Here is a 23,255-nt window from a genome sequence, read left to right as displayed (position 1 = left end):
CATCAGAGCTGCATATCACAAATTAGGACTTTTCCTGTTTATTATTCAGTCAAATATAAACATTAAGGAATTTGACAAGTTACAATGTCTGAGAAAGAGTGATGTATCGCTGCACAATACTGGTAATTGTGTTAAAGGAACAAAAAATCAGAAATGAATAAGTACATAAGGGCAGGTCAGATAGCTAGGAACCTTTCTGTCCTCTCTACAAATAAGTCACAGGCTTATTTCAACAATCAATATTTAATCATTTAGGACAACATAATTAGGATGAGGATAGGGTCAACTGGATATCCTAAATCCTCTCGGACTCTGATAAAATGTTTAACTCTGCAGCTCATGATTAATTCTGATCTGAACAGAGTTCTAAACTGTAAATAAATAAGTACAATGAGTTGATGAATATAAACCATCCTCACAGATAGAACACATTAATAGTATTGGACGGCTACATATTTTCCAGGCACAGCATACAACAGAAGACTCCACACGTCCGAGATGTAGCGAGAATAATTTTCTCAGAGGAGTCGCAGCAACAATGGATTGTCATTGCAAGAATTGGAATAAGCAAATTTTAAATATTTTGTTCGAGGCATGCAATGACAATCCGAGGCAATCGGCTGCCTAATAACCAGAGTCTACTGTATACTACTTACATTTGTACTGAACTGAGGCAAAAAACCTCTACGTAATATTCAAAACTTTAAAATTTCGACGAAGGTGGGAAGATTTCTCAAGCACATATACTAGGAAAAAAAAAAAACAATTGTAATTTCTACAGTAAACGTTGCAGATTAAAAAATAACGGATAAATCTCATCGAGGATATGGACTTCACGAAGATGGTTATTTCAAATCTTGTAAAATATTGTTTTCATATGGATTCTTATTGATATAAACTCCAACCTGGACGGATGATAAATTGAAGTAAAATATTTCAGAAATACGAAATCATTTCGACGAATCTCAAAAGGAAATGTTTCACCAGCAAACAAAAATGAAGGTAAATACTTTAAAAAATATTTCGATTTCGTGTAGGTTTGATTATGAACGGTGGTCGTGGTAAGTATTGTATTATATAAGAACACGTGATAAGACAGGATTTGGTGCACATTTATTTTACAACACCCTTAAGTATATTATTCAAGAATCGACACAAACATTCATCCATTTCACATTCCACAATCACACAGATGAGATTGGTGTAAAGTAGAATTTTCTCATTGTCATTTTTTTGCCATTTTTTAATCTTTCACAAGAATTTTTCAAAATATGAATACAAATAAGCCTTTGATCTTGCAACAGGAAACAGTGCTTAGTTGCCACAATGACAAGAAGCAAAGACACTTGTGGTCTATGAAATTGATAGACTTTGGAAGTTCAAAAACAAAAGGCCTAAATGAAGGTGCTTCTTAAAACAGTGAGAAAATTCAGAAAAGCACATGAAAATCATCAGCATTTTTGAAAATTTCCATATTTCTTCACAGAAATTTAAATTTCTATTCATATTTTCTACATCAATCTCACCCCTGTAATCAGATTTATGCAGCAGAAACTCTTTTCATATCTTCTCTTTAAACTAAAATAATTATTATTCAATGTTCTCCCTTAACTTTCCTTTATAGGAAACAAAGAAATTTTTGAATAATCCTGCAGCATTTTCGATACAATTGCAGCATAATGGATTTCTAAAACATGTTTTCTTAGGAAAATTCTATTTGACAATTTATTTTTAAGTTTCTATTCTATTCTTCATTCAATTAGCTCTATGGATTTTTGAAAAAAAATGGGGCAAATTGTATCTAAAGTGATGAACCAGCATCATTGGCCAACTTCCACTAATCCAGTAGGTAGTCTCTCAGTGAGTGCATCGTAGATTGGTAGCCCTTGTGTAGATACCAAAATAGATTCACTAGAACGCATTTCACATACACAGTTATTGAGTCGTTAATTTCTTCTTGAGTTTTTTTTGTATCAAACAATGTCCTTAGATCACTTTTTAACCATTTTTGCAAGCCATTCTAAGCCCTCCTAGAGAAAGAAGAAAAGAATCAAGTTAAGAACTGAATATATTCAGGAGATCATTTGATCTTTAAAAGCCTCCCACATGAGAAATTAGGCAAATCTTGCCGATAAACTCTCATTGATCTGAAGTGTTCATAAATAAGCGATTCATAATCTGTAGACTTCAAGAAATCAAAGACACATTTAATTGATCATCAAAGAAGAAATCTGGAATCATTGTCTGAAAGCACATTAGCGACACCTGGTGGATCCTCGATTGCCAGTCAGACATAGCGTCCCCATTCTGCGTGTATTCTCACCTTGAGCCCGGTTCCCTTCAGAGCGGAACACTGTTGAATTTGCCAGCTTCGATCACGGATTGATGAAAGCGATAAGGCCGTGGTTATTTCACTAGGTGTTGCAGCCGTAAGTAAATCCGATTTATTGGCAAACACTAAAATAGGGACTCCGGATAACTTTTCTTCTTCTAATAAATGACTCAACTCCTACAAAAACAAACGATTGCGTCAGTGTTTATTTGTATTGCTAAGCGCTATATCAATATGGCTCCTAAATATTTCCTACTTACAAATTCTGTTTCTTCAAAACGTTTTCTATCTGAACTGTCGATCACAAACACCTAATAACGAAAAAAATACAATTACACTCTTAGTTTTCTGGAAAAATCACTATAATATCTACAGACCGTGTATGCAAATTCCTTGATCTAAATGTTTTGTACTTGTCTTAATAATAATAATAATAGTCATTTGTAAAGCGCAGTTTTCCGAGTACAAAAAAAAGTTCAGTGCTCCCTGGGATTAAAGGTTGAAATGAGGAACAGAACAGTTTGGTTTTTATAAAGGTTTTGAGAGACAGTTTGTGGAGACTCATCATACTTACTAACATATCAATATCTACAAAATAATTTCTCCAGTAAGGACGTATTTTTCTCTGGCCACCTATATCCCATACATTCAAATTAATTCCATTCGATTGCACACTTTTTATATTAAACCCCTAGAAATAAAAAAACATACAATTTCTTGAAATAAGAGCAATTCATATGTCGATGAATACTACACTAAAACCTCCTGAAGTGAACACCTATCTCTAGTGAACTTTGAACAGCGAACATTTTTCTGGGACTCAAACTTCAATTAACTTTCTTATATAATCAGAAACTTTGATCGGTCCACAGGTGTTTTTATGGTGCCTCATTAAACCAAAAACGAGCAGTCAATTCTGAAACTTGCTTTCAAGTGGTAATACCTGAGTAGGTGTGATATGGCTGACATCTTCTGAAGCGATCTTCTTAAGCAGTGTAGTTTTTCCGGCATTGTCGAGTCCCAACAGAAGAATTTTGAGTTCCTTAGAAGGACTCGCTTTCATTTTTCGCAACAACGCAAGCAGCCCCTGGTTTAATAAAAGAGACGGAAATGTTTCATCGATTCGCAAATTGGGGTTGAATTTGCCAACACTTAACTCCAGTAACCCTACTATCGGTTGTGGTACAAGCCCATCTGATTACTAAACCTTGTTGGCAAAACCTTTTACAAGACTAGGCCTAGAGACCAAAGTAGAGGCTATGGTTCTGTTTCATGTTGAAGCCAACATGAAAAACATTCATGGTCTGAATGAACTGTAGTAAAACTGATCATCAGAAATCACATTCACAAGTTTAAACAGAAGGCATCATCCAATCAACATAGTTGGGAAACCAATTATTAACAGAATTACAAATAAATTGATTTGTATTGACGTTTTGCTGGCTCAAATTCCTCAATTTAAGCATCTTATGAACGAAATATTAAAAAACAGCTTCAATGAAATACAGAATAACTGAATCTGAACATTATTTACAATAAATCTGATAAAACAAGCACCAGTAACTGATAAAAAACACCCAAAAAACTCACCATTTCTAGAATTTAGTAACTATGTCGTGACGTCAGAGAAATGGTATTTGGAATTCCCTAAGCGTCGGACACTGGACTCAAGTTTCCCTAAACCTCGTACGTAGGATTTCTTCAACTCTAGACGGCGACACCTCCTGGTTCGCTTCGACGTACGCACCGGTGTAATGTTGGCAAATTTTGGGCAGCTAACTCGCACTTTGATGGCCCTGGGGCCAGTAAACCGAACAGTGTCATCTTTACTGACTCGATGTTTGAGTAGCAGCTCAAGATCGTCTATCGATCTAACAGGAATTTACCCGCCGATCACAACTCCTTTCCATGAAAATGAAGATATTAATTGGGGCAAACTTGAGAGCAACTTGGAAATTTGGGGACGAATGCCATTCCGAGGTATGTTGCCTAATTGATTTCGATTACGAATGGATTGATTTCGATAGCGTATTTTAGCCTACCTTCAATTATTTAAATTTTGTTTCTCATTTATAGGTTTTGTGGTGCAGGGAAGCAATGGGGAATATGTGTATCTTACTCGCGATGAAAGAATTCAAATGGTTGATAAAGTGCGACGCAAAGTCAGTGATAAACAACTTATCATTGCTGGATCAGGATGTGAATGTAGTTCAATAATTCTCTATTAAGTTCATTATCTTAATCATTTGAACTAATAACTTGTTAATGATTAATTATCTGATTATCAATTTGTTTAATTTCGATATAGCAACTCGAGAGACAATCACTATGAGTGAAAAGATGGCTGAAGCTGGAGCTGATGCTGTACTTGTTTGTACGCCGTGTTTCTATAAAGGAAAAATGAACCATACATCGCTCATTAAACATTACAAAATGGTAAGTAACAACGTGGAATTAGTATCTATGAACAATAAAATGTGTTTAGATTGCAGGGGAAAAATATTACTTATAAAATACTGGTGCTGATTTTAGAATTTTTAAATTCTTTTATTTCTTGCATGTTAGGTTGCTGACAAAAGCCCAGTTCCTGTTATTTTGTACAGTGTTCCCGCAAATACTGGAATCGACCTAGCACCTGAGGTTATCCTCAGTTTATGTAAACATCCAAATATTATTGGATTGAAAGACAGTGGAGGTGATGTAAGTAATAATAGTCTTACAGTCGTTTCTTTCTGAATGTATAGATCTAATTACACATGTATATTTAACCACATAGTCCGGCGATGTTCTTATAGATTTCGAAGATTGGGTACTTGTGCTACAGGACCAAAGATGAAGACTTTCAAATTTTGGCTGGATCTGCTAGCTTTCTATTGCCATCTTATGAATTAGGTATGAAGCAATGCTGAATGAAAATCTATTGAAAAACTTTTTCACACGTATTAATTGTGCATTTGATAAAAAACTGAAAAAAACTGATTATTTGTAGGTTGCGTTGGTGGTGTTTGTGCGCTAGCTAATGTACTAGGTGAACAGGTGTGTCAGTTACACACCTTGTATCATAAAGGTGATATTGAAGCAGCCGTCAAATTACAACACAGACTTATAGCTCCAAATACTGCGGTACGAATAAACAATCAACACTGATCAATTGTTAATCTATGATAGAAGGATGTTGCGTGTTAATGAACTTTTTAATGAAGTAGATCTGAGATCTTGTTATATTGTCATTGTAGGTGACTCGTAGTTTTGGAGTTCCCGGTTTAAAGACTGCCATGGAATGGTACGGTTTATACGGAGGTCCTACACGTCGCCCATTGACTCCTATCACCGAAGATGAAATCAATCAATTGAAATCCATATTTCGTCAGAATAAATTCTTGTAAAGAAATATGAAAACCTCGACATTGAGATTTATTTTTGAGATATTTCTATATCAGTCAATATTTTTGATGAAGATGAAATATTTTAAACACATATAAAAAGTGCAGTCTATTGTATATGCCGTAAGTTGATATATGTCAGAGTTTATTAACGTGCACCAAATGTTTACAATTATGTATTATCAAACACCTGTTGATGTTGTATTATAGATCTGAATATACTGAGTTTGTTACGCTGTATGCCTATATATAAAACTGGTGCTATATAAATACAATCGTTTTAATGCATTTCCGTCGTTACAAATGATGATAAATGATGCTAAACCAAAAACGTTGCAATCAATATATGATGCATATGAAATTTTCATTATATATCTATCTGTATTCATTCATTTATCGTTTTTATGTTAAATCCATTACTGGTATATATTTATGTATATGTAATGGTGGCTTTTGAATTGAGCAGTGACCACCAAATATGTGAATAATGTTTGACGCATTGGTTTGAATCAATCATTTTGATCTTCTCAAAATTTCCAACAACTGTCGACAAACTCGGGGGGGGGGGGGGGTAGTGTTGTTAGAATCAATCTTTTAGCTATGGTGTCAGTTAATTCGATCATAGAATCGAATCCGTGTGACTAATTTTATATTTGTCTGTCACAGATGTTGCAATATTGGATCGTATTGTATAGAGAGATATAGATGAAATATTATTAAATAAAGTTTTTCGAAATGATTTTGTGAAATATGCTGTTTCGTCGTAAATTGAGAGATGTTCTTCGAATTTGGCGATGAACGAAGGTTTTTGTCTCTATGATCCGACAGTGAGCCCAAAGATCTATTATGAATTCATGGTATAAAAGGACCTTTGAGTTCAAATGATTACTTTAAGGAAGGACTAAGGTGATGATAAAGGTGGTTAGACTGATAACTAAACGTAACGCTGTTACGCATGAAGCGCTGAGCTGATGCTACGTCTGGCGCCAGTAGCGTAGTTCACACTGCTGAAACCACCATCCACCAGAATAATCAATTTTTCCCAACGTCGCCATATTTATTCAGCAAATCGTCAGGATATAAACCTGTTGTAGTTACGGAAACGATTACCAAAGAGATTTTCCCTTTTTATAACGTCTAACCAAGACATAAACCGATCAAACACGATGGTAAGTTCAACTGATTATATAATAACAAAATAGAAAATCGATTTGACAACATTTCTGACGAATGAAGTCTATGCACAGAAAAATATCATCTAGATAATATCATATATTGCGTGTAAATATCATGTATTTGATCATGATAAGAAAATGATGATGTTATATGTAATTAATGTACTGCATGATAGATAGCAAGATTTAACTGCTGAGGTTGAAACTGTAGAATCTGAGACAGATCTCACTGTATTCCGTACATACACTGCGTGGAATTTCAATCATCGAAATTGTATTGAATACCACGTTATCGATGATAGCTTTATCCGGTCCCGATGTTTGGAATTCTCTCAAATGTCATCATCATCGCGACGGTTAGGCCCATTACACAGTCGGAGCCGATTTTTACTGATCCGAAAAATAACAACTTTAATATACAGTTGAACCTCGTCTCGTGGGTAAAAGTGAAATTGTCATATATAATTGTAATATTTCGTATTATCCAAAATCTTGATTGATATAAATATCTCAGCTGGGACACTTTAAGCTGGGACATGCTGGAAATCATTGCAATAAACGGTTTCATCACAGAATATCGTTTGAAACAGAACAGTATCAACGAGGTTTAACGGATAATTATAGTTATCACTTCTATGCAAAATTCGACAGAATTATGCGCTAAAAGTGCAATTTCAATTCGTGTTTTATTATAGTGAATGCCTCATTAATTTATACCCATTGCTGTAAACATTAAAAAGCATCACACGTTTGATCAATAAGCCGATTGTTTCAGGCTGATGAACTCACGCGATTAAATAATTGATTCTGCATCCGCAGGATATGATTTCAGTACAGTGCAGTAGTTAATCGGAAATTGTCATTTCAGAGAGACAGACCATATAATAAACAATGTATAGATTACACACTACCTATTTGATCTGAGCCTAAATATCGAGTTCATTCCTGAATACATCGTTCTTGTTTGGTCGGTATCTTAGCAACTGGTTCGTCAGATCGTTGTCAGTTCGAAGCCCCGGATAACGATTGTAATTAGCAACTTCTCAGAGCACCATTCACAGGATGGCTTAATTGGTATAACTCGACTCGACTAACCATCAGGGCGACTTTATATGTATTGATCACAGTAATATACGTATATATATATATATAATATATATATGTTACTTCAGACAAAGTCAAAATATCGACAAGTAATTAGTAATTAAAAATTACATTTAGAAAATGTGAAAAAAAACGTTTAGAAAATGACGTTACTCTCGTTTCAGTTGTTCCGATGTCGATAGCCACAAGATGCGTTCGGGAGAGGAAACGGCAAATATTTGCTTGACGGGTTTATTTGTGATTCTACTGTGTGTTAGTGAAGGTAAATCAATTCCGCCGACACATGAACCGATGCATGAAATACGCAAAAAGAAACAAATCGACACGCAAATTTTATACTGCGAGAATTGAATGTGATGATGCTATGAAGCCCGCCCCGAGCTGAGGAGGCTGATTTAACGGGTTGCTGCACGGTTGCAGCCCTCCGTTCGACGTTACACGCCTGAGCTGATTCATTTACGAAATAGGCTTTTAAATGCTCCAAATAACGATTTTAAAGAGCAAAAACCGTTTACATATAACCATGATATGCTACCGTTAGAATTATCTTCGATTTTTGTAATGGAGGGAAACATACCGCGCGATGTTGAAATATGCACTAATAGTCTCAAAATACATCGTAAATCTATTCTCGATATCTAACCGATCGAAACGTGACAACTGGATAAATAAATAAACGGTCCTCGATTGGGAAATCCAAACCCTGCAGCCGTTTTTCGGTCCACAATATGTTATGTTTCTATATATTTGAATATCAGCCTGGGTCAATATCATTCGATACGAGTGAACCGTCATTTCATACGTCATAAGCCGGTGATCGCGCGGTCATCAGTGTGTTTATACTGCGTTACTCAGCAATATCTCATATATAATAAAGTAGATATTACATCACGAAATGAGATGAAATGAGTGCCTTGTATGAAATGAGTGCCTTGTCTAAAGCTGCTGACTCCAGTAAAAAGCCAAGGTTGACGGCCATTGGATGTCCAATAATATTTGACGCCTATGAACGATACATTTCGGTACTTCCTCTATTAATAGCCAAAAAAGCCTCCAACATTTTCCAACACTCAGTTTTTTTTAATTCTGGAATTTCGCATGAATAAAGAACGGAAAGGAAAACACGAGTCGAAATATAAATTTTAAATTGTTTAAATCTTCAGCGAACGGTATAGGATGTTATGTTTGTACGTCGATCAACCACAGCGATCCGCAATGCGAAGATACATTCAACAGCACGAAAAGAAGTTACTATCAAAGCGAATGTTGGGCTGGTAGAAAGAATCGAGCTGGCTTATTTCCGGCGACTCAGTGTATAAAACTGAAAGCTTCAAGTGCGTATAAACTCTTATTTTCAGCATCACCCATCGCTTTCATCATTTTTCTGTCAATTCAGCAAAAAATCAAATTGATATTTTCCATCTATTGCTTCTCTTTAATCGTGCCATTATCCTCTCATCTCTCCCCTCAACATTCGTGCATGTTGTTCGTTCTTGATTTCTATGATTGTTTACAACCGTATGATTTAAACTTGTGGAAAGCGCGCCAATACCTTTGCATCCATAAAAGTCTAGGGCCAATATTTTGGAACTTCCATGTTTACATATATGCTCGATCTGAAATCTAGCGGCAAATTTTCCATTGTTTTTTAGCTTCTCAAAATTATTCAATAATTACGCGAAGTTGCGTCACGGATAACGGTGGATTGACATCCGATAGTGAAATGGGTCGTCAAGACCACTGTGGTTGGGTCCGAATGGTGTCGATCGATGGGGTAGACATGAGCGGGTGCCTGCTCGCCTGTGACTACGATGGCTGTAATGGCGCCTCTAGAATCATACCACCCTCGCTTACAATTCCTATCATCATTTCGATGAGCGGATCTTCAATTCTATTACTTTAAATAAAGCTTAGTTTTTAGAATTTGAATATGTGGAAATTATTTATGCCGACATTATGTGTTATTTACTGCGAGCTTTGGGCGACGGATAAATTCATAATTTACAAGTTCAAGTTCTGTCGTCAATGATGTAAGTTACGTAGTATCTAAACCCAGAATGCTGGGACTTATTTGCAGCTGAGCTCTGTAATAATACTCTTACAGTAAAATCACATTCACAATCGAAACCATGCATACTTTATTCAATCTGGTTTATTTCACAAAATAGGCATCTTTAAGAATAATTAGACATAGATTAGACTATGTTAGTTGATTAGTATTTTTCACTCCATGATATCTTGTTTGAGACGATGTCGATCGTGTACGTCACCATATTTATTCATAACTCTGGATTTTACATCAGCTCTAGATTAGTTATACACATGCATCACAACCAAATCTGATTAATTTTCATCTCGCTCAATTCGTCATCAATCTAGCAAAGTAACTAGCAGCACACTGCTGTCACTAATGGCTGCGGGGAAAGCTCGACACGACAAGGTTTCTGATAATGATTGCTCCACGCTCGATAGCTGTCGCAATGGGGTCTAAAAGTGTCCTTGAGCGAAAATTCACGAACACTTCACCGATCCTTGATACGGATGAGGTTTTCATAGGAATAGACTATTAGGGGACCTTTTTAACAATTTATAGTTTCTAAAGGGTGGACTGGTATTGTTAATTTATTTGATAGCCTAATATTATATTTTACTTCTCTTTTGAAACAGTCGGAGAAAATTATACAATAATGTCGCGTAGATGTGTGGTGGACGACGGTGGAACCACATCCGAGACTGAAATAGGTCGGGAATCTCACTGCGGATGGATACGAGAGCTCAGATTGAACGATCAAGATATGAGAGGTTGTGTGCTAGCGTGCGCGTCTGATGGCTGTAACACTGCGACGTCATTAGGATTCTCATCCAGAATTTTATCTTCGTCAATTTTATTTTTGATCCTAACGTGGATCACGTTTTCGTAAGCGAGATTTTTGAAGCGAACCCGCTCTGCCGTTTGAATCATAGCTGCTTTTCGTCATTTTCTGACAAATATACAAAACATCACTGATTACGGTTGCTTTTGAAATATGTATACATTTCATGTTGTGACAATGCGGTGAATCTCGATCACAAATGAAACATTATGAGTACCAACACATCGAAAAAGATCTATGCATTAATTTCAATGATCTTAATGTGAGAACTATAACAATAACTCGTGTGCAGTTCAAAAACAAAAATAACCAAAAAATGTCTAATGTTTGTGATATCTGGGCCATATATATCTGGGAAGTTAAAAAGTTCCAATACCCACTAGTTTTACGTGATTTACACGAAACATCCCTTCAGTAGTTACCAAAATAAATGCAATCAGTTGGCGAGTTGTATTTTCAAATTCATCTATTTCATCTTGTACGCTCCGGTAGAACGTATCCCGATATCTTGACGAGGGACGTTTTAAACGCATAAATCTGCAGAAAGCGATCATCAACGTTTTGATATCACTTTTTTCGAAATGTTCTTTTTCTCAATTTTATCATCAATACTCGATGATTCTGAGTTGGAAGATTTTTATTGGATTTTCGATGTTATTGAGGTCTTTAATTGTTGTTGTCAATAAAATTTGTCTACACGCTGAATGAAGTGTTTAGGGAGATTGACGATGTAACGATTGTAACGGGTCGATATTTTCAGATGTTTAAGAATAGTTTCAGACTCTCAAATCCAATGTAGTTGTTGTTAATTTGACTCTGCGTGATTCAATGTGCTAATTTTGACTCAAGAGTCAATTTTAACCCGACAACTTGGAATAGGAGGGATTTTTCATGATAAGTGTGATTCAGTACGATGGCTGTGCTATTTATATTCCCCCCGATATGATTAGAGGTTAGCTTCATCTCTGGTTACCACCAAGAATGTATTCCAATTTAAACTTGTGATCCTTTAATTTTTCCTGTAAATTTGTATAGATCAGTTGATGTTATATCTCTATTATCTATTGTGTTGAAACATTTCGATTAAAAACATAACATTCATTATTAAAAAATGACAGATTTTTTCTTTTTTATTCTTATTCTGAGGATTTTGTCCGGGGAATGGTATTCATAGTGAGGATTTCTTCAGCACAACGGTCGATTCCACCAGTTCACCAATGCGCCATCTATACTTATCTGTACTCGGTACACATATTCCGATTTACGGTAGCACGTACCGGTCATCTAAAAATAGCCCTCTTCATGTTGTTGTTTAGAGAAATGAAACCGTATACAAAGAACCCATAGCTGATCTGCATGTCCGGAGAAAGATTTTAATTAAACGCGCTAATTTTTTAAATATAATAAATATTTTTAATTGTTTTATCAGTTCTCATTTTAGTATCGACTTTCGTGCAATCTTCTCGCATCGTGACGTCACTAATTAAGAACCCATGTAGAGTATTGTCAGGATTCCGTGCAACAAGTTCGGTGAATTCATTCAAATTTCACGCCGATGGAGGGCTCCAAAATTCAGGTAATGTCTGCAATATTTCTATGAACTATTTGTGCTCATTTCATTTATGAATGCCTTAAATTTCGCCGTCTCGTTCATTTTTTATGAGGTATTTTATAGCGCTATTTCGCTGACCCAAATATTGTTTCCGACTCATCTGTTTATCTTGGCAGTAAACGGGTTCGAATCCCGTAATCTCGCTCCCAAAAAATGAAATTAATAGATTGATAAAATTGCCATAGAAGTCTTATAAGCTTACGCATATTGTCCGTGATAGTTATAGACCTCTAAGGTGTTTAGATCTGATAATTTTGCAGATTCAATGAATTAGCCTGATTAAATTAAATGTTTGATTAACTGAACTGATTCAAATGTTTGAAATTTTTTCTTTTAGATTGTTGGACCCACCATTGGGGAGCATGGACCTTATACATTTTATAAATCAGTGAAACTTTCAAAACCGGAAAGAACACCTCAAGTGATATCGCTGGGCGAGTTCTTCTTCATGAAACTGTCAAAAAATATACCGGCCTGCCTCGGAGAGTTGCAGTTAATATGGACTGATAAAAATGTGGTCGGCGCGAGTCTTTGCAGCGTAAGGCTTTATTTCATTCCTGAAAATACGCCGGATGGTAGAATGGCTGAACATGGAAAGGTAGGCGCTGATTTTGAATTTATTTTTGTCATATGATGTCATTTTGACCTAGTTTCAATTTCTGCTAAATTCTAGATTTCTTGAAGAAATGCATTTGATTTACTAACAACTGATAGAGGGTCTTTTTACCTTTCGAAGTGAAAGAATGCTTGTGAAAAAAAATCAAGTTCTTTCATTATTGCTCTGTATCCTAGTAGTTCTAAATAGAAAAGAAAATGTTTTATTTTTATCTCAGTGCTAAACCTATGTCAGTAATATATCATAGGATCAACACGTGACCTCAATATCTTTAACTACATTCATGAATTACAGGTCAATTATATGTTTTTACTCCATAATTATTGTACTGCCAAAACCATTCGCAATTCATTTTCATTGGGGAAAACATGTGCATGAAAATATTTTTTGGATTTTTGTTGGGGGGGGGGGTTGTAATAAATTTTATTTCTTTAAGAAAATTTGATCGAAAGAAGTTTTTTCAAATCATTTGATATTTTGATGTTAATTTCTTCTAGTTTTTAGGTGAAATTAATTTTGTCTCAAATTTTAATGATTGAAAATCATTAGATGCAAAATAGTTTGAAAGATATTTTTAAAACCTCGCCCATTTCATCGGTGGATAACTCGAAGCCTATAAATAGCTAGGCTATTTTTGTATGAATGTTTTCCTTGTCAGGCAGTGAACAGCGCATTATCTATGACTTAAACATGTGACTTATGTAAAAACTAAACATTTTCATATTCAATAGAAACAGGAAATAGTCACTGTCTGTTTAATGGTATTGTGCCAAAAAACTGTCTGTTGAAGAGTCATGACTAAAATTAAGATTGTGTACAGAGTTGTAACAGATCGCATGGTTTCAACTACTCAATCTCTATTTTTGTTTGGCCTCAATTATATGATGAATGGGTTTCGGTTGTATATTACAGGATGAAGTGCTCGCTTTATCAGAGAAAATGGTGCTCAATCTGCTAGATTTACTACAGTGGGTCGTAGAATTTCCATCGTCGTGGGACTACGGCTTGAAAGCAGCGACACCGTCGCCGCCATCGCTAAATTACTCATCCATTGAAAATAAGTTCATAGCGAACAATCCCGACTTTTCCTCCGTCAGTAAATCTGACCAAATCGAACAGAACAGTAAGAAGAGTTTTTCTACTTTTCATTTATTCAACATATATTATGTTAATGATTGAAGTGAGAAGAGAGAGAGAGAGAGAGAGAGGCAGCGCTTTCATCATCTGATACACAATCATATTCTGAAAATGTCAGCAATTGTTATTGAATGGAAAACAAGCACTGATATACTGTAATACAGAGATGTCTCGTATTTCGGGCTCGAAATATCAGATTCATGTTTTCTTCTATTGTCGTCGAATTCTTAATAATGGAACCTGAAATTATTGATTTTATATCATTAATTAATCATTTCTATTGATTCACTTTGTGATGTATTATTTATGCATAGAGATTACTGCTGCTGCTGCTGCTGCTGCTGCTGCTGGCTCTGTCTCTCTCATACACTACCACATACGAGTGCATAACTGATAAATTCACTAAATCATATTCCATTTGTCTTAATTGGATTAATCTAATTAATAAGATAAACTTTAATTAACCAATGTAATAACGTAATAGCTCGTTAAATCTGAATCTTTCGGGACCAAATGAAATCCAATCGTTTTTTATGAGAAATGAGTATTAAAAATCACGACCTACATTAAAGTACAATTTGACTGTAGACTAATAAATAATGTCAAGATTAGATCAAAATCCAGGTCAAAGAATTGATTATTATTCCTATAGAGATATTATATTGCCTGCAGCCTGTTTTGAGGATATTTGGCTTGATTTTTGTGTACATGAAAACTCTTCAAATAGTTGTTAGAATGACCAGTATGAATCATATGTTACACTGTATTGAAGGATTGCCTAAAAGTTTCTTTTACTCAATTGGAATGGAAAAAAATTTCTCAATTTTTTTTAGATAAATCGAGTTTAACAATGAGCTTTCTCTGCTTTACAAACTGAGATATTTTCAAATCATCGAAGTTTGGATTGAAGCTTGAAAACATAATGTTAAACATTCAAAAAATGGAGTCTCTTCTCCGGGACGATTCAACTGTGGTGAATAAAAAATTTTTGGCAACCCTTCAATACAGTATGAAATGGATATAAAAACAATGATTCATTCACACTGCACAATTCTACTGGGTATCTTAGCAAAAAATTAAATTACATTCCGCCCCCCCCCCCCCCCCCAGAAAAAAATCAGGTTACAGGCAATAAAATATAGACTCTAGCGAAAAGAACCGTAATAAAAAAGCTATGATATTATTTTTGTTGTAGGTTTCTGTGATAATCATAACGGTGCTCACGTAACGATACTCAGTTATTCACAATATTGCCGATATTGTACAGTAATAAAACGTTTAGACAGTATGACCGACGCATGGTTGAAAAATACATTGATTTCTGCTCTCGGCGGAATCAATATCCGCAGACCGTCGTTCGTTGTGTTCTGTCGAGATGTTTTCGAATCAGCCGAACTCGATAATTTAGAACAAAGATTAGATCATTTAGGTTCGTATTTGATCGTTGACCTAAATTTTTCATTAAGCGACGAAAACGAAAGCGATTGAAGATTGATATCACGGGGGGGGGGGGGGGGTGGCCACTGACCTGGAAAACCCTGGATATCAGAAAAAAATCCTGTTAAAAATCAGGGAATTTGACAAATTTTAACAAAAACCTGGAAAACTCAGGCAATTTGGATATGTTACATCGTTCATAGAAACTGAATAAATTGTAACATTCTAAATCAAGAAATTTCTCTTGATTCACTCGGGGAATTTTGTGTAATCACATGGAAAAATCAGGGAATACTCAGAGGATTTATAAAATGGGTGGAAAGTGGCTCCGCCCTGTAGCGTCATAACCATTAGTACACATCGGGCTGGGGCCTGCGTTTATTGATCAAGTTATCATTTTAAAAACTCCTTTGGAATTTACTGCATGAAGACAACAGTCTTGATTTATGTACTATTTTTATTGCTTGTATCATGTTGAATAGTCCATAAATCGAGGTAGATCTATTCAATGATTACGCGGTATTTATATATGTTCAATTTGTCATAAAAGTTTCTACGTAACTTGAACAATGAACTACAATTATTATGATTAGTCTCATGCAGGCAATGGCCGAAGGCTTTAATTATTATTATTATGTAGTTAACTGCTGGCTATAAGCATATTCAATAACTAGTCAGTTGCTTTGTGATCAGAATTTTATCGGATTTTTAATGCCTCGTTCTGTTCTATCTCCTCGCCGTGTCTCTAGTCGGTATTATTGTTATTCAAATTCATCATCAGTTCTTATTTCTATTTGATTGTAACCTTTTCATGTATATAAATATATACATTAGCATATACACATAATACATCGACTCGACTGAATGCAGCACATGTGTGTGCCATAATATTTCAACCGTTTTACGGCCAATACAAATAATTGTTAGTTTCTCATTACTATGCTGAACTGACTATTTAAGAATTTTCTCCTATGCTTTAAAAGACGCCTTGAAAAATACCTTCTAACATTTGATAAGATTTTAGAGGCCAGTAATTATGATTAAACTCGTCGGGAAGAAGATTTGCTTCAATTACTTTCGTTTCGTTTCGTGGAATTTTCTTCATATTTTTTTTTTTGTTGCAAAAAATAAGATTACTGATAAGCTGGTAGATTTATCAATCGAGAAATGCTGAATGTATGAATCGAATTGAAATCTATTTATGTCTAGCGTTATCAGTTGTTTGTGTACAAATGGTAGCTTTTTATGATATCATTCAACATGAGTAATGTTGAAGTAGTGATAAGCGATAAACTGGGGAAAATCAATACTCGTCTGCTGTGCTTAACTCCATCTATTGCATATCATAGGTATTAAAGGTAAATGTCAGCATCTGAATTGTTTTTTTTTTCTCGTGTTTTTAGCTCCTAAATTGAAAGGAAGACGTCGAAAAAAGAAATCATGCGGGGATTATGATTCGGAATCGGACAGCACTAAAACACCGCCAGAAATAGTCATCTCAAATAAAAAGGTATAAAATTAGTTTTCGGTCGATTTCTTCTGTTCTCGTCGGAAAATGGAAAATTTGACTCTGGTTAACGTTCTGTTTTTTATAGACTGATTTATCGACGAAATGTTCACCGAGGAGAATACAACTGAAATCTCCGATTGATGAAAAACTGTTTCTGACGAAGCTGCACTCGCTGATGAGAAAACGAGGAACTCCGATCTCGCGCGTTCCAAAATTAGGATTTAAAACGAGTATGTATGAATATGAGGAGTTTTCTGAGCACTGAATGATTTGAATTGTTTTGTTTTTGTCTTTCGAAACATTGGTGCTGATTCCACGGACGGTCAATTGAAATAAACCAATCTAAGAATATATATGATACATGTATATAGACTGTAGAACTTGTTCCTCTGTTGTTAACACACTTTCTTAATGTTTGGAATTGCAAATAAAAACACTATCTCTTTATTTCTAGTTGATCTGCACTTGTTTTACACTTACGCTCAGAAACTTGGTGGTTATGAGAAGGTAAAACTAATCCACTAATAATTCATCGAGTTTATTGCCGCACAAAATGGTTTTTTTTTTCCATTCTTTATACATTATGATTTTATTGCTTTTTCGACAGATTACGGAAAAACGTCTGTGGAAACATTTGTACGATCTTCTAGGTGGAAATCCGGGTAGTACAAGCGCAGCTACGTGTACTCGGAGAAATTATGAAAAGTGAGCTCTATATTTAATATGAGAAAAAGCTAAACCTTTGACAGACTGAACGAATTTCATCGGCTAATCGATTTTTTCCAAATTTTGTATAGCGTGCCAAGGGATGCAATGTTAGATAAAATGATTGATATTATCACCAAATGTTTAATCGTTGATTGCTGAATTCTTTCAGTTTGTTACCACCACCAAATAAATGCGGAATCAAGTCTTTGCACCAAATTCACCTAAAAGTATCAGTTTGGTTTTCAGAATTCAATCGCAGGAAAATTATTTAGCTAATGATAAGCGATGTCGGTAGCAAGAAATTTGGCTAGTTTATCACATTAACTCAATATTGAATACTATCTTTTGTTACAGGTTTCTATTGCCATACGAGAAATACGTGAGAAGTCAACAATCGCATAGTCCTAGAACAAACGGTCAACAAACCAAGGAATTATTGGCCGATAAAATTAAACAACTGAAACAACGCATTAACAACAATAGTGAAAATCACATTAGTGAAATTATCGTGTCTCCTGTGAAAGTTAAGAAAAAGGTAAATGAAAAATCTTGAAATAATCTTGAGTCAGCAATATTTGGTTTGATGTTTTCGTGGTCAATAAGTAGTGTAATTAAAAGAGACTTTGTTCGCGGTTGTTGAGTTCATGGTGAACATTAATTTGAGGTTTTCTTGAATTTCAGAATAAAACTATAGCGGAATTATCACGAGAACAAGAGGCAGCTAAACTTACAAACAGTATCATAAATAAACCAATAGTAAATCTGAATCAGCAGCATTTGGCAAATCATGTAAGTTTTAAGTAATGTATATCTGTCTTTGTTTGCCCATCTGTAGTGGAGACTCTTCCTTTACATAATGACAGAAAATAATCAGGGGATTTACAAACTTCGAGGTCTGTCGTGTATATCTCAGTGATTGTGTTTGCCAACCAATATGGCATTGTCTCGAATTGAATAAGTACATAGCTGCAAGACCTAAATACAGGAATAAAAACTTATGATGAATAATTATGAGCTCAGACCACTATTCCAAAATCTTCTATATCCTATAGTAAAAACAAGAAATTCGAGAGTTTAGTTCATATATAAGCGCGTAAATTCAGGGGAAATCCTGCTTATGGCTCATAGGCCAGCATCTTAGCTACGCATTGAAGTGGTTTTCGCCCCACATACCCAACCTAACTTTTGAAATAATCAAACCTTTAGAAAGGAGGGGTATCCCAGTACAGGTATGCCAGTACATCCGAGTCCAATATCTAAGGGAATCCCCAACCGTGTTTGGTACCCTTACTCCAAGGAAAAAAAGTCCAGGGAATCCCTTATTTCATCATCAATCTGTCTCTCAGGATCAATGGATTTCATACATATAACCAAAATTCGTTACCTATCCCATTTGCAGAAATTATGGCAACATTTATGGGGGTCCTCTTCTTCACTCTAGGTACTATTTTTGGGGTCCGGCCCCACGCATCTTCGAGCTACTAACCTAATTGTGGTCTGATGCCTTATAGATGTTTCTATTTTCAATTTCAGGACCAAGTCAGTGTTAGCAGTAACCTGGCAACATCGTCAGGACTGTTACAAGTTCAGCAGCAATCGCAGCAGCAGCAAACTTTAAATCCGTGTCTTGTTCCGATGGCTGATAAATTGTTACCAAGTTTACCGATATCCAGCGGCGAAGTGACTGTAATTAGTAAACCTAAATCACGGGCGATTCTCAGTCCATCGTTACAAACTCTGGACTCATCGACGTCTCGATGTTATATTCCGTTAGGTTTACCGACGATTAACTTTTACCCGACGTCCGTTCTGAATAATAACATCGAGCAACCGACCGCTGCTGTCGCCCGTCCAACGGTCATCTGTCATTCACAGGAACAAAAAATACTGAGTCCGCTGAAAGCGATAACGCCGATGCAGGTGCAGACGACGCAGGTGCAGACGACGCAGGTGCCATCTGCTCCTCCAGCTCATTCGAATCTACCGTCGTCGATCGTCGAATCGCGTAAACGACAAAATCCGTTTAACAATGGCGTTGTAAATATTAACCCTATGCAACAACGAGAAATGTTTCATCGCGAAATGGATGCGAAACGATCGAGGAATTCTGCGGTTGTCGACGGCGTTCGAGATCAGCCGTTGAACTTGAGTTTAAAATCGAACGCGAACGAGTTTACAAATGGTAGTTTAGAGAACGGTCGCGGCGTATCGAGGATGGATTCTAGCGTTATGTGCTCTTATCCAAAACCTAGTCAAACTAGAAATCAGATAGTCTCACATCATCTTCAACATCAAATGGTAAGTTATCAAAATGATAATTGAATTAAGATGGAATTGATTCTTGCTTGTTTTATTTTTTAGTTAAGATAATCGTGATACTCAAACATCCGTATCAGATCTCTGCGTAACAGTCATCTCTACCTGAAGAGAAGTAAAATATCCAAACTTCTAACAGCGTTTGGTGGAGAGGGGCAATGAGAATAAATATCATATCTTAAGTTGAGGATAAGTTGAGGAAACTACATCCCAACGTGGATCACCCACACTGCTAGCTACTCGGAGTGTAACGCTCTAGTCGCCCCTCAACACTGCACGATCCGGTAATATGAATTGATTTCTATTTTCAGATCGCTCCGACACATTTTCCGGTCACCCTTCATCCAGCATTTCCACAAGCATTTGTTTCATCGCAGACCGGTAACCATAACAACAACCACAACAATAACAACAACCACAACAACAACGTTTCGATACAGCAACATCATTCGATGTACACGATGTTTCCATATATGGGATTCGTACCACCGGAGAGATTCCACATACCGTTTCATAGTACTTCCCTACCGAAACAGACTGCGGCAACTAACCTGTTCCCTAAACAATGAACAAATAGAATAATATTCATCATCCATGACACATAATGCAGTGATACTCTTAATCTATTGATGATTCACAAGTGATTTTATAATATCGTAAGAGCTTCCACCTCTAACGGTGTCTCGCAATCAATTCTTGTTTAATTATTATCAATATGTATTTTGTATTTGAACGTTTTACATAGCAGTTTACATTCATGGGGCCAGTTTCGCAAAGCAAAATTATGACTTTTCTGGACACAACCAAGCCCTGGTCCTAGAATTGCTGTTCTGAAGTAATAACCAATAGCAATTAAACCGAAATTTTGAGGTTTTCTTTTTTGTGCTACTGGTCCCTGAACTGAGACTTAACTCAATAGTGTTAATGTTTTGACAAAATACTATGGGAAATGTTATTTTCTAAACTAAAATGACTGTATGAATTGAAAGCATTTTGAAGTTAAATCAAGAATTTCGTATGATTAGCCTTTTTAGTTAAAAGAATAATCTTGTCTTTTATTTTATTCTTTATGTGCAAATGAATGATGTTCATTTGAATATTTTGTCTCTGTTTTTGCATGTAAATGTAAATGTGTTCGTTTTGATATTTTTCCTTTGTGGCAAGCTGACTCTTAATGTTTGTAGCTGTCAAATTTAATGAATATTGTCGAATATTTTCACAATGATTATTCATTCATTATTGAAAAAATGAAAACTGTTGTACGTTTTGAGTTTTGTTGCTTTCGCGGTGACATTTTTATGATAAAAAAGTGAATTTCTTTCCAAATTCTTTGTGTATTCCAAGCTGATAAAAAGTGCCATAGATGAATGAATTAAAAAATTTAGAACTCTTATAATTTCGATTCATTATTTTTCCTAGTCGTGCTTCAGTTGCTAAAGATTTCAATACTCTGTGTTGTATAGAAAATTGAGACGAATATTCTATTTTGTAACTGGACCCAGTTCTATAGTCCTGATTCAAATATTTGTAAAAGAACCGTAGAAACTTATTTAACTCAGAACTGTCAAACTGGTGCCCGTATTCAAACGGCTAAGTCCACGTGTTTTATGTTAATTGTTTTGAATGGAATTATTTTAAATGCGCATGTGAATGATAAATGTGTAAATGAATTATTAGATTGAAAATATCGTTTAGCGTTCGAATTATGGAAGTATCTTCTGAGAAATGACAGCATGAAACTAGTAGTAATAGTTAGAGATCGTCAAATATTCAAAGTTGTATATTTTTACATTCCATACGCTTGGAATAGTTTGATTAGTTTATATTATATTATATATGTATATATAAGATTGATAACAATTGTTTTATAGAACTTGAAATATGTTATTGAAATTCAGATGCATTTATAGAATATGTTCATCCTTGAATATCTGTAAGAGATGACGACAAGAATAAATTTATGCAAAAATAAGTTGTTCGTCTTCTTTGGCTTGATTGTCGAGTGGAGTATTCCCTGGCAGGCGAGGATTATCTTTTTGTGTGAATTTTTCTATGCATTCGTTATTGAGACTTTATTGTAAACCGTGCCTTTTAGTATCAATATTCAATAACATTCCACCATCCGACGTGAAGCCAGAAGTTACAGCAAAATTATTATCTGAAGATGATTTTAAGGATAAAGTCGAAATAATCAAGGAAAATTGTTTTGTGGGATTTTATCGCGTTGGGTGTTTCATTATGTATTAAAAACCCCAAATTTCCAAAATGGTTTAGATATATGTAGATCCCGCCTGTATTATCGAATAGGCTTATACAAATAGATCTAAGGTATTGTTGGTGCAATGGAACGTTACTTAAATCCAGGATTTTTTCCAGGAGGGGTTCATAAAGATTTTCCGACTAAAATCTCAGATAGGGGACCTATACGGCATATTGTTTGGCCAAACATAAAGCGATATGGTACCGATTGTTCGCCCGCTTTGTCTTTATGCACCCGTCAATGAAATCCCTGTACCCCCCCTATATAGGCATTCGATTATAAATAATTTTCATACGTCAGGCATTCGACAATCCTTCACCAGAGTGTGATTTTAAATAGTCAGGTATTCTACCAGTGTAAGATTCCTTGCCATATAACTTACACATGCCATTCGCTCATGGTTCGACTCAACATCATAATCACCTGTGTAGGCCATTCGACAGTCATGCGATCATAGCAGGCCTAGTAGAACAGTTAAAGAGGCATACTCTACAGGTATTCGACATCATCTTCTATGACCCCGAGGCAGGGGCACATAGCCGCATCTTAGCTGATTAGATTCTTCATGCCAGCAGTTCCAGCAGATAACAAACAAAACCCTACCTTTTCAGCATGCTACTAATAACACTAACATCCATCCATTTTTGCAGTGATGTAGCCTAGGGGCTCTAGTCTGGCCAATTAATACATATCATTTCTTCATTTCAGTGGGTGTTTATCACAATTGCCCCAAAATGTTCATGAATTATTTCTGGCAAATGATAAACACAAGGCTACATTACGAAGATATAT

The 23,255-nt window shown here is 35.5% G+C and overlaps 4 protein-coding genes across 6 annotated transcripts; 3 read left to right on the top strand and 1 right to left on the bottom strand.

Annotated features, from left to right (window-relative positions):
- Positions 1–9: 9 nt before the first annotated feature.
- Positions 10–3,997, bottom strand: LOC141900325 (ADP-ribosylation factor-like protein 3). The gene is made up of 6 exons (XM_074787158.1): positions 3,923–3,997; positions 3,276–3,419; positions 2,907–3,023; positions 2,593–2,643; positions 2,324–2,509; positions 10–2,030 (listed from the first exon to the last, which is right to left on the bottom strand). Exons 1-6 carry the CDS (start codon positions 3,923–3,925, stop codon positions 1,992–1,994), a joined length of 540 nt encoding a protein of 179 aa, XP_074643259.1. The 5' UTR covers positions 3,926–3,997; the 3' UTR covers positions 10–1,991.
- A 61-nt stretch (positions 3,998–4,058) lies between these two features.
- Positions 4,059–6,414, top strand: LOC141899924 (4-hydroxy-2-oxoglutarate aldolase, mitochondrial-like). Of its 2 annotated transcripts, none has more exons than XM_074786548.1 (7): positions 4,059–4,312; positions 4,409–4,531; positions 4,641–4,768; positions 4,898–5,032; positions 5,128–5,224; positions 5,322–5,455; positions 5,569–6,414. In XM_074786548.1, exons 1-7 carry the CDS (start codon positions 4,087–4,089, stop codon positions 5,716–5,718), a joined length of 993 nt encoding a protein of 330 aa, XP_074642649.1. In that variant the 5' UTR covers positions 4,059–4,086; the 3' UTR covers positions 5,719–6,414. The 2 variants fall into 2 exon arrangements, with proteins under 2 accessions (XP_074642649.1, XP_074642648.1); XM_074786547.1 differs by having other exon boundaries at positions 4,409–4,537.
- Positions 6,415–6,723: 309 nt separating this feature from the next.
- LOC141899986 (uncharacterized) lies at positions 6,724–11,952 on the top strand. Of its 2 annotated transcripts, none has more exons than XM_074786659.1 (4): positions 6,724–6,884; positions 8,159–8,256; positions 9,158–9,328; positions 10,662–11,952. In XM_074786659.1, the coding sequence occupies exons 2-4, from the start codon at positions 8,184–8,186 to the stop codon at positions 10,913–10,915; spliced, it is 498 nt and encodes a 165-aa protein (XP_074642760.1). In that variant the 5' UTR covers positions 6,724–6,884; positions 8,159–8,183; the 3' UTR covers positions 10,916–11,952. The 2 variants fall into 2 exon arrangements, with proteins under 2 accessions (XP_074642760.1, XP_074642761.1); XM_074786660.1 differs by lacking the exon at positions 10,662–11,952 and adding an exon at positions 9,647–10,018.
- A 290-nt stretch (positions 11,953–12,242) lies between these two features.
- On the top strand, positions 12,243–22,145 carry LOC141899440 (uncharacterized). Its single transcript, XM_074785747.1, has 12 exons — positions 12,243–12,443; positions 12,817–13,077; positions 14,008–14,218; positions 15,428–15,661; positions 17,073–17,179; positions 17,265–17,409; positions 17,634–17,686; positions 17,787–17,884; positions 18,242–18,422; positions 18,569–18,676; positions 19,421–20,185; positions 20,515–22,145. Exons 1-12 carry the CDS (start codon positions 12,423–12,425, stop codon positions 20,770–20,772), a joined length of 2,442 nt encoding a protein of 813 aa, XP_074641848.1. The 5' UTR covers positions 12,243–12,422; the 3' UTR covers positions 20,773–22,145.
- The last annotated feature ends 1,110 nt before the right edge of the window (positions 22,146–23,255 follow it).

This window comes from Tubulanus polymorphus, chromosome 2, assembly GCF_964204645.1.
Source record: "Tubulanus polymorphus chromosome 2, tnTubPoly1.2, whole genome shotgun sequence".
Classification (NCBI taxonomy): Eukaryota; Metazoa; Nemertea; class Palaeonemertea; order Tubulaniformes; family Tubulanidae; genus Tubulanus; species Tubulanus polymorphus.
Note: the sequence above shows the minus strand (reverse complement) of the source record. Positions and strands in the feature narration are given on the sequence as shown.

Coding starts and splice junctions, on each gene's coding strand:
- LOC141899986 (XM_074786659.1), top strand. CDS start 8,184: ATGCGTTCGGGAGAGGAAACGGCAAATATTTGCTTGACGGGTTTATTT. Junction 8,257..9,157: donor TCTACTGTGTGTTAGTGAAG/GTAAATCAATTC, acceptor TTAAATCTTCAG/CGAACGGTATAGGATGTTAT. Junction 9,329..10,661: donor TATAAAACTGAAAGCTTCAA/GTGCGTATAAAC, acceptor CTTTTGAAACAG/TCGGAGAAAATTATACAATA.
- LOC141899440 (XM_074785747.1), top strand. CDS start 12,423: ATGGAGGGCTCCAAAATTCAG. Junction 12,444..12,816: donor TGGAGGGCTCCAAAATTCAG/GTAATGTCTGCA, acceptor TTTTTCTTTTAG/ATTGTTGGACCCACCATTGG. Junction 18,423..18,568: donor CTGTGAAAGTTAAGAAAAAG/GTAAATGAAAAA, acceptor CTTGAATTTCAG/AATAAAACTATAGCGGAATT.
- LOC141900325 (XM_074787158.1), bottom strand. Junction 3,024..3,275: donor GCCATATCACACCTACTCAG/GTATTACCACTT, acceptor TTTTATTTCTAG/GGGTTTAATATAAAAAGTGT. Junction 2,031..2,323: donor TGAAGGGAACCGGGCTCAAG/GTGAGAATACAC, acceptor TTCTTTCTCTAG/GAGGGCTTAGAATGGCTTGC.
- LOC141899924 (XM_074786547.1), top strand. CDS start 4,087: ATGTTGGCAAATTTTGGGCAGCTAACTCGCACTTTGATGGCCCTGGGG. Junction 4,313..4,408: donor GGGACGAATGCCATTCCGAG/GTATGTTGCCTA, acceptor TCTCATTTATAG/GTTTTGTGGTGCAGGGAAGC. Junction 4,538..4,640: donor TGCTGGATCAGGATGTGAAT/GTAGTTCAATAA, acceptor ATTTCGATATAG/CAACTCGAGAGACAATCACT.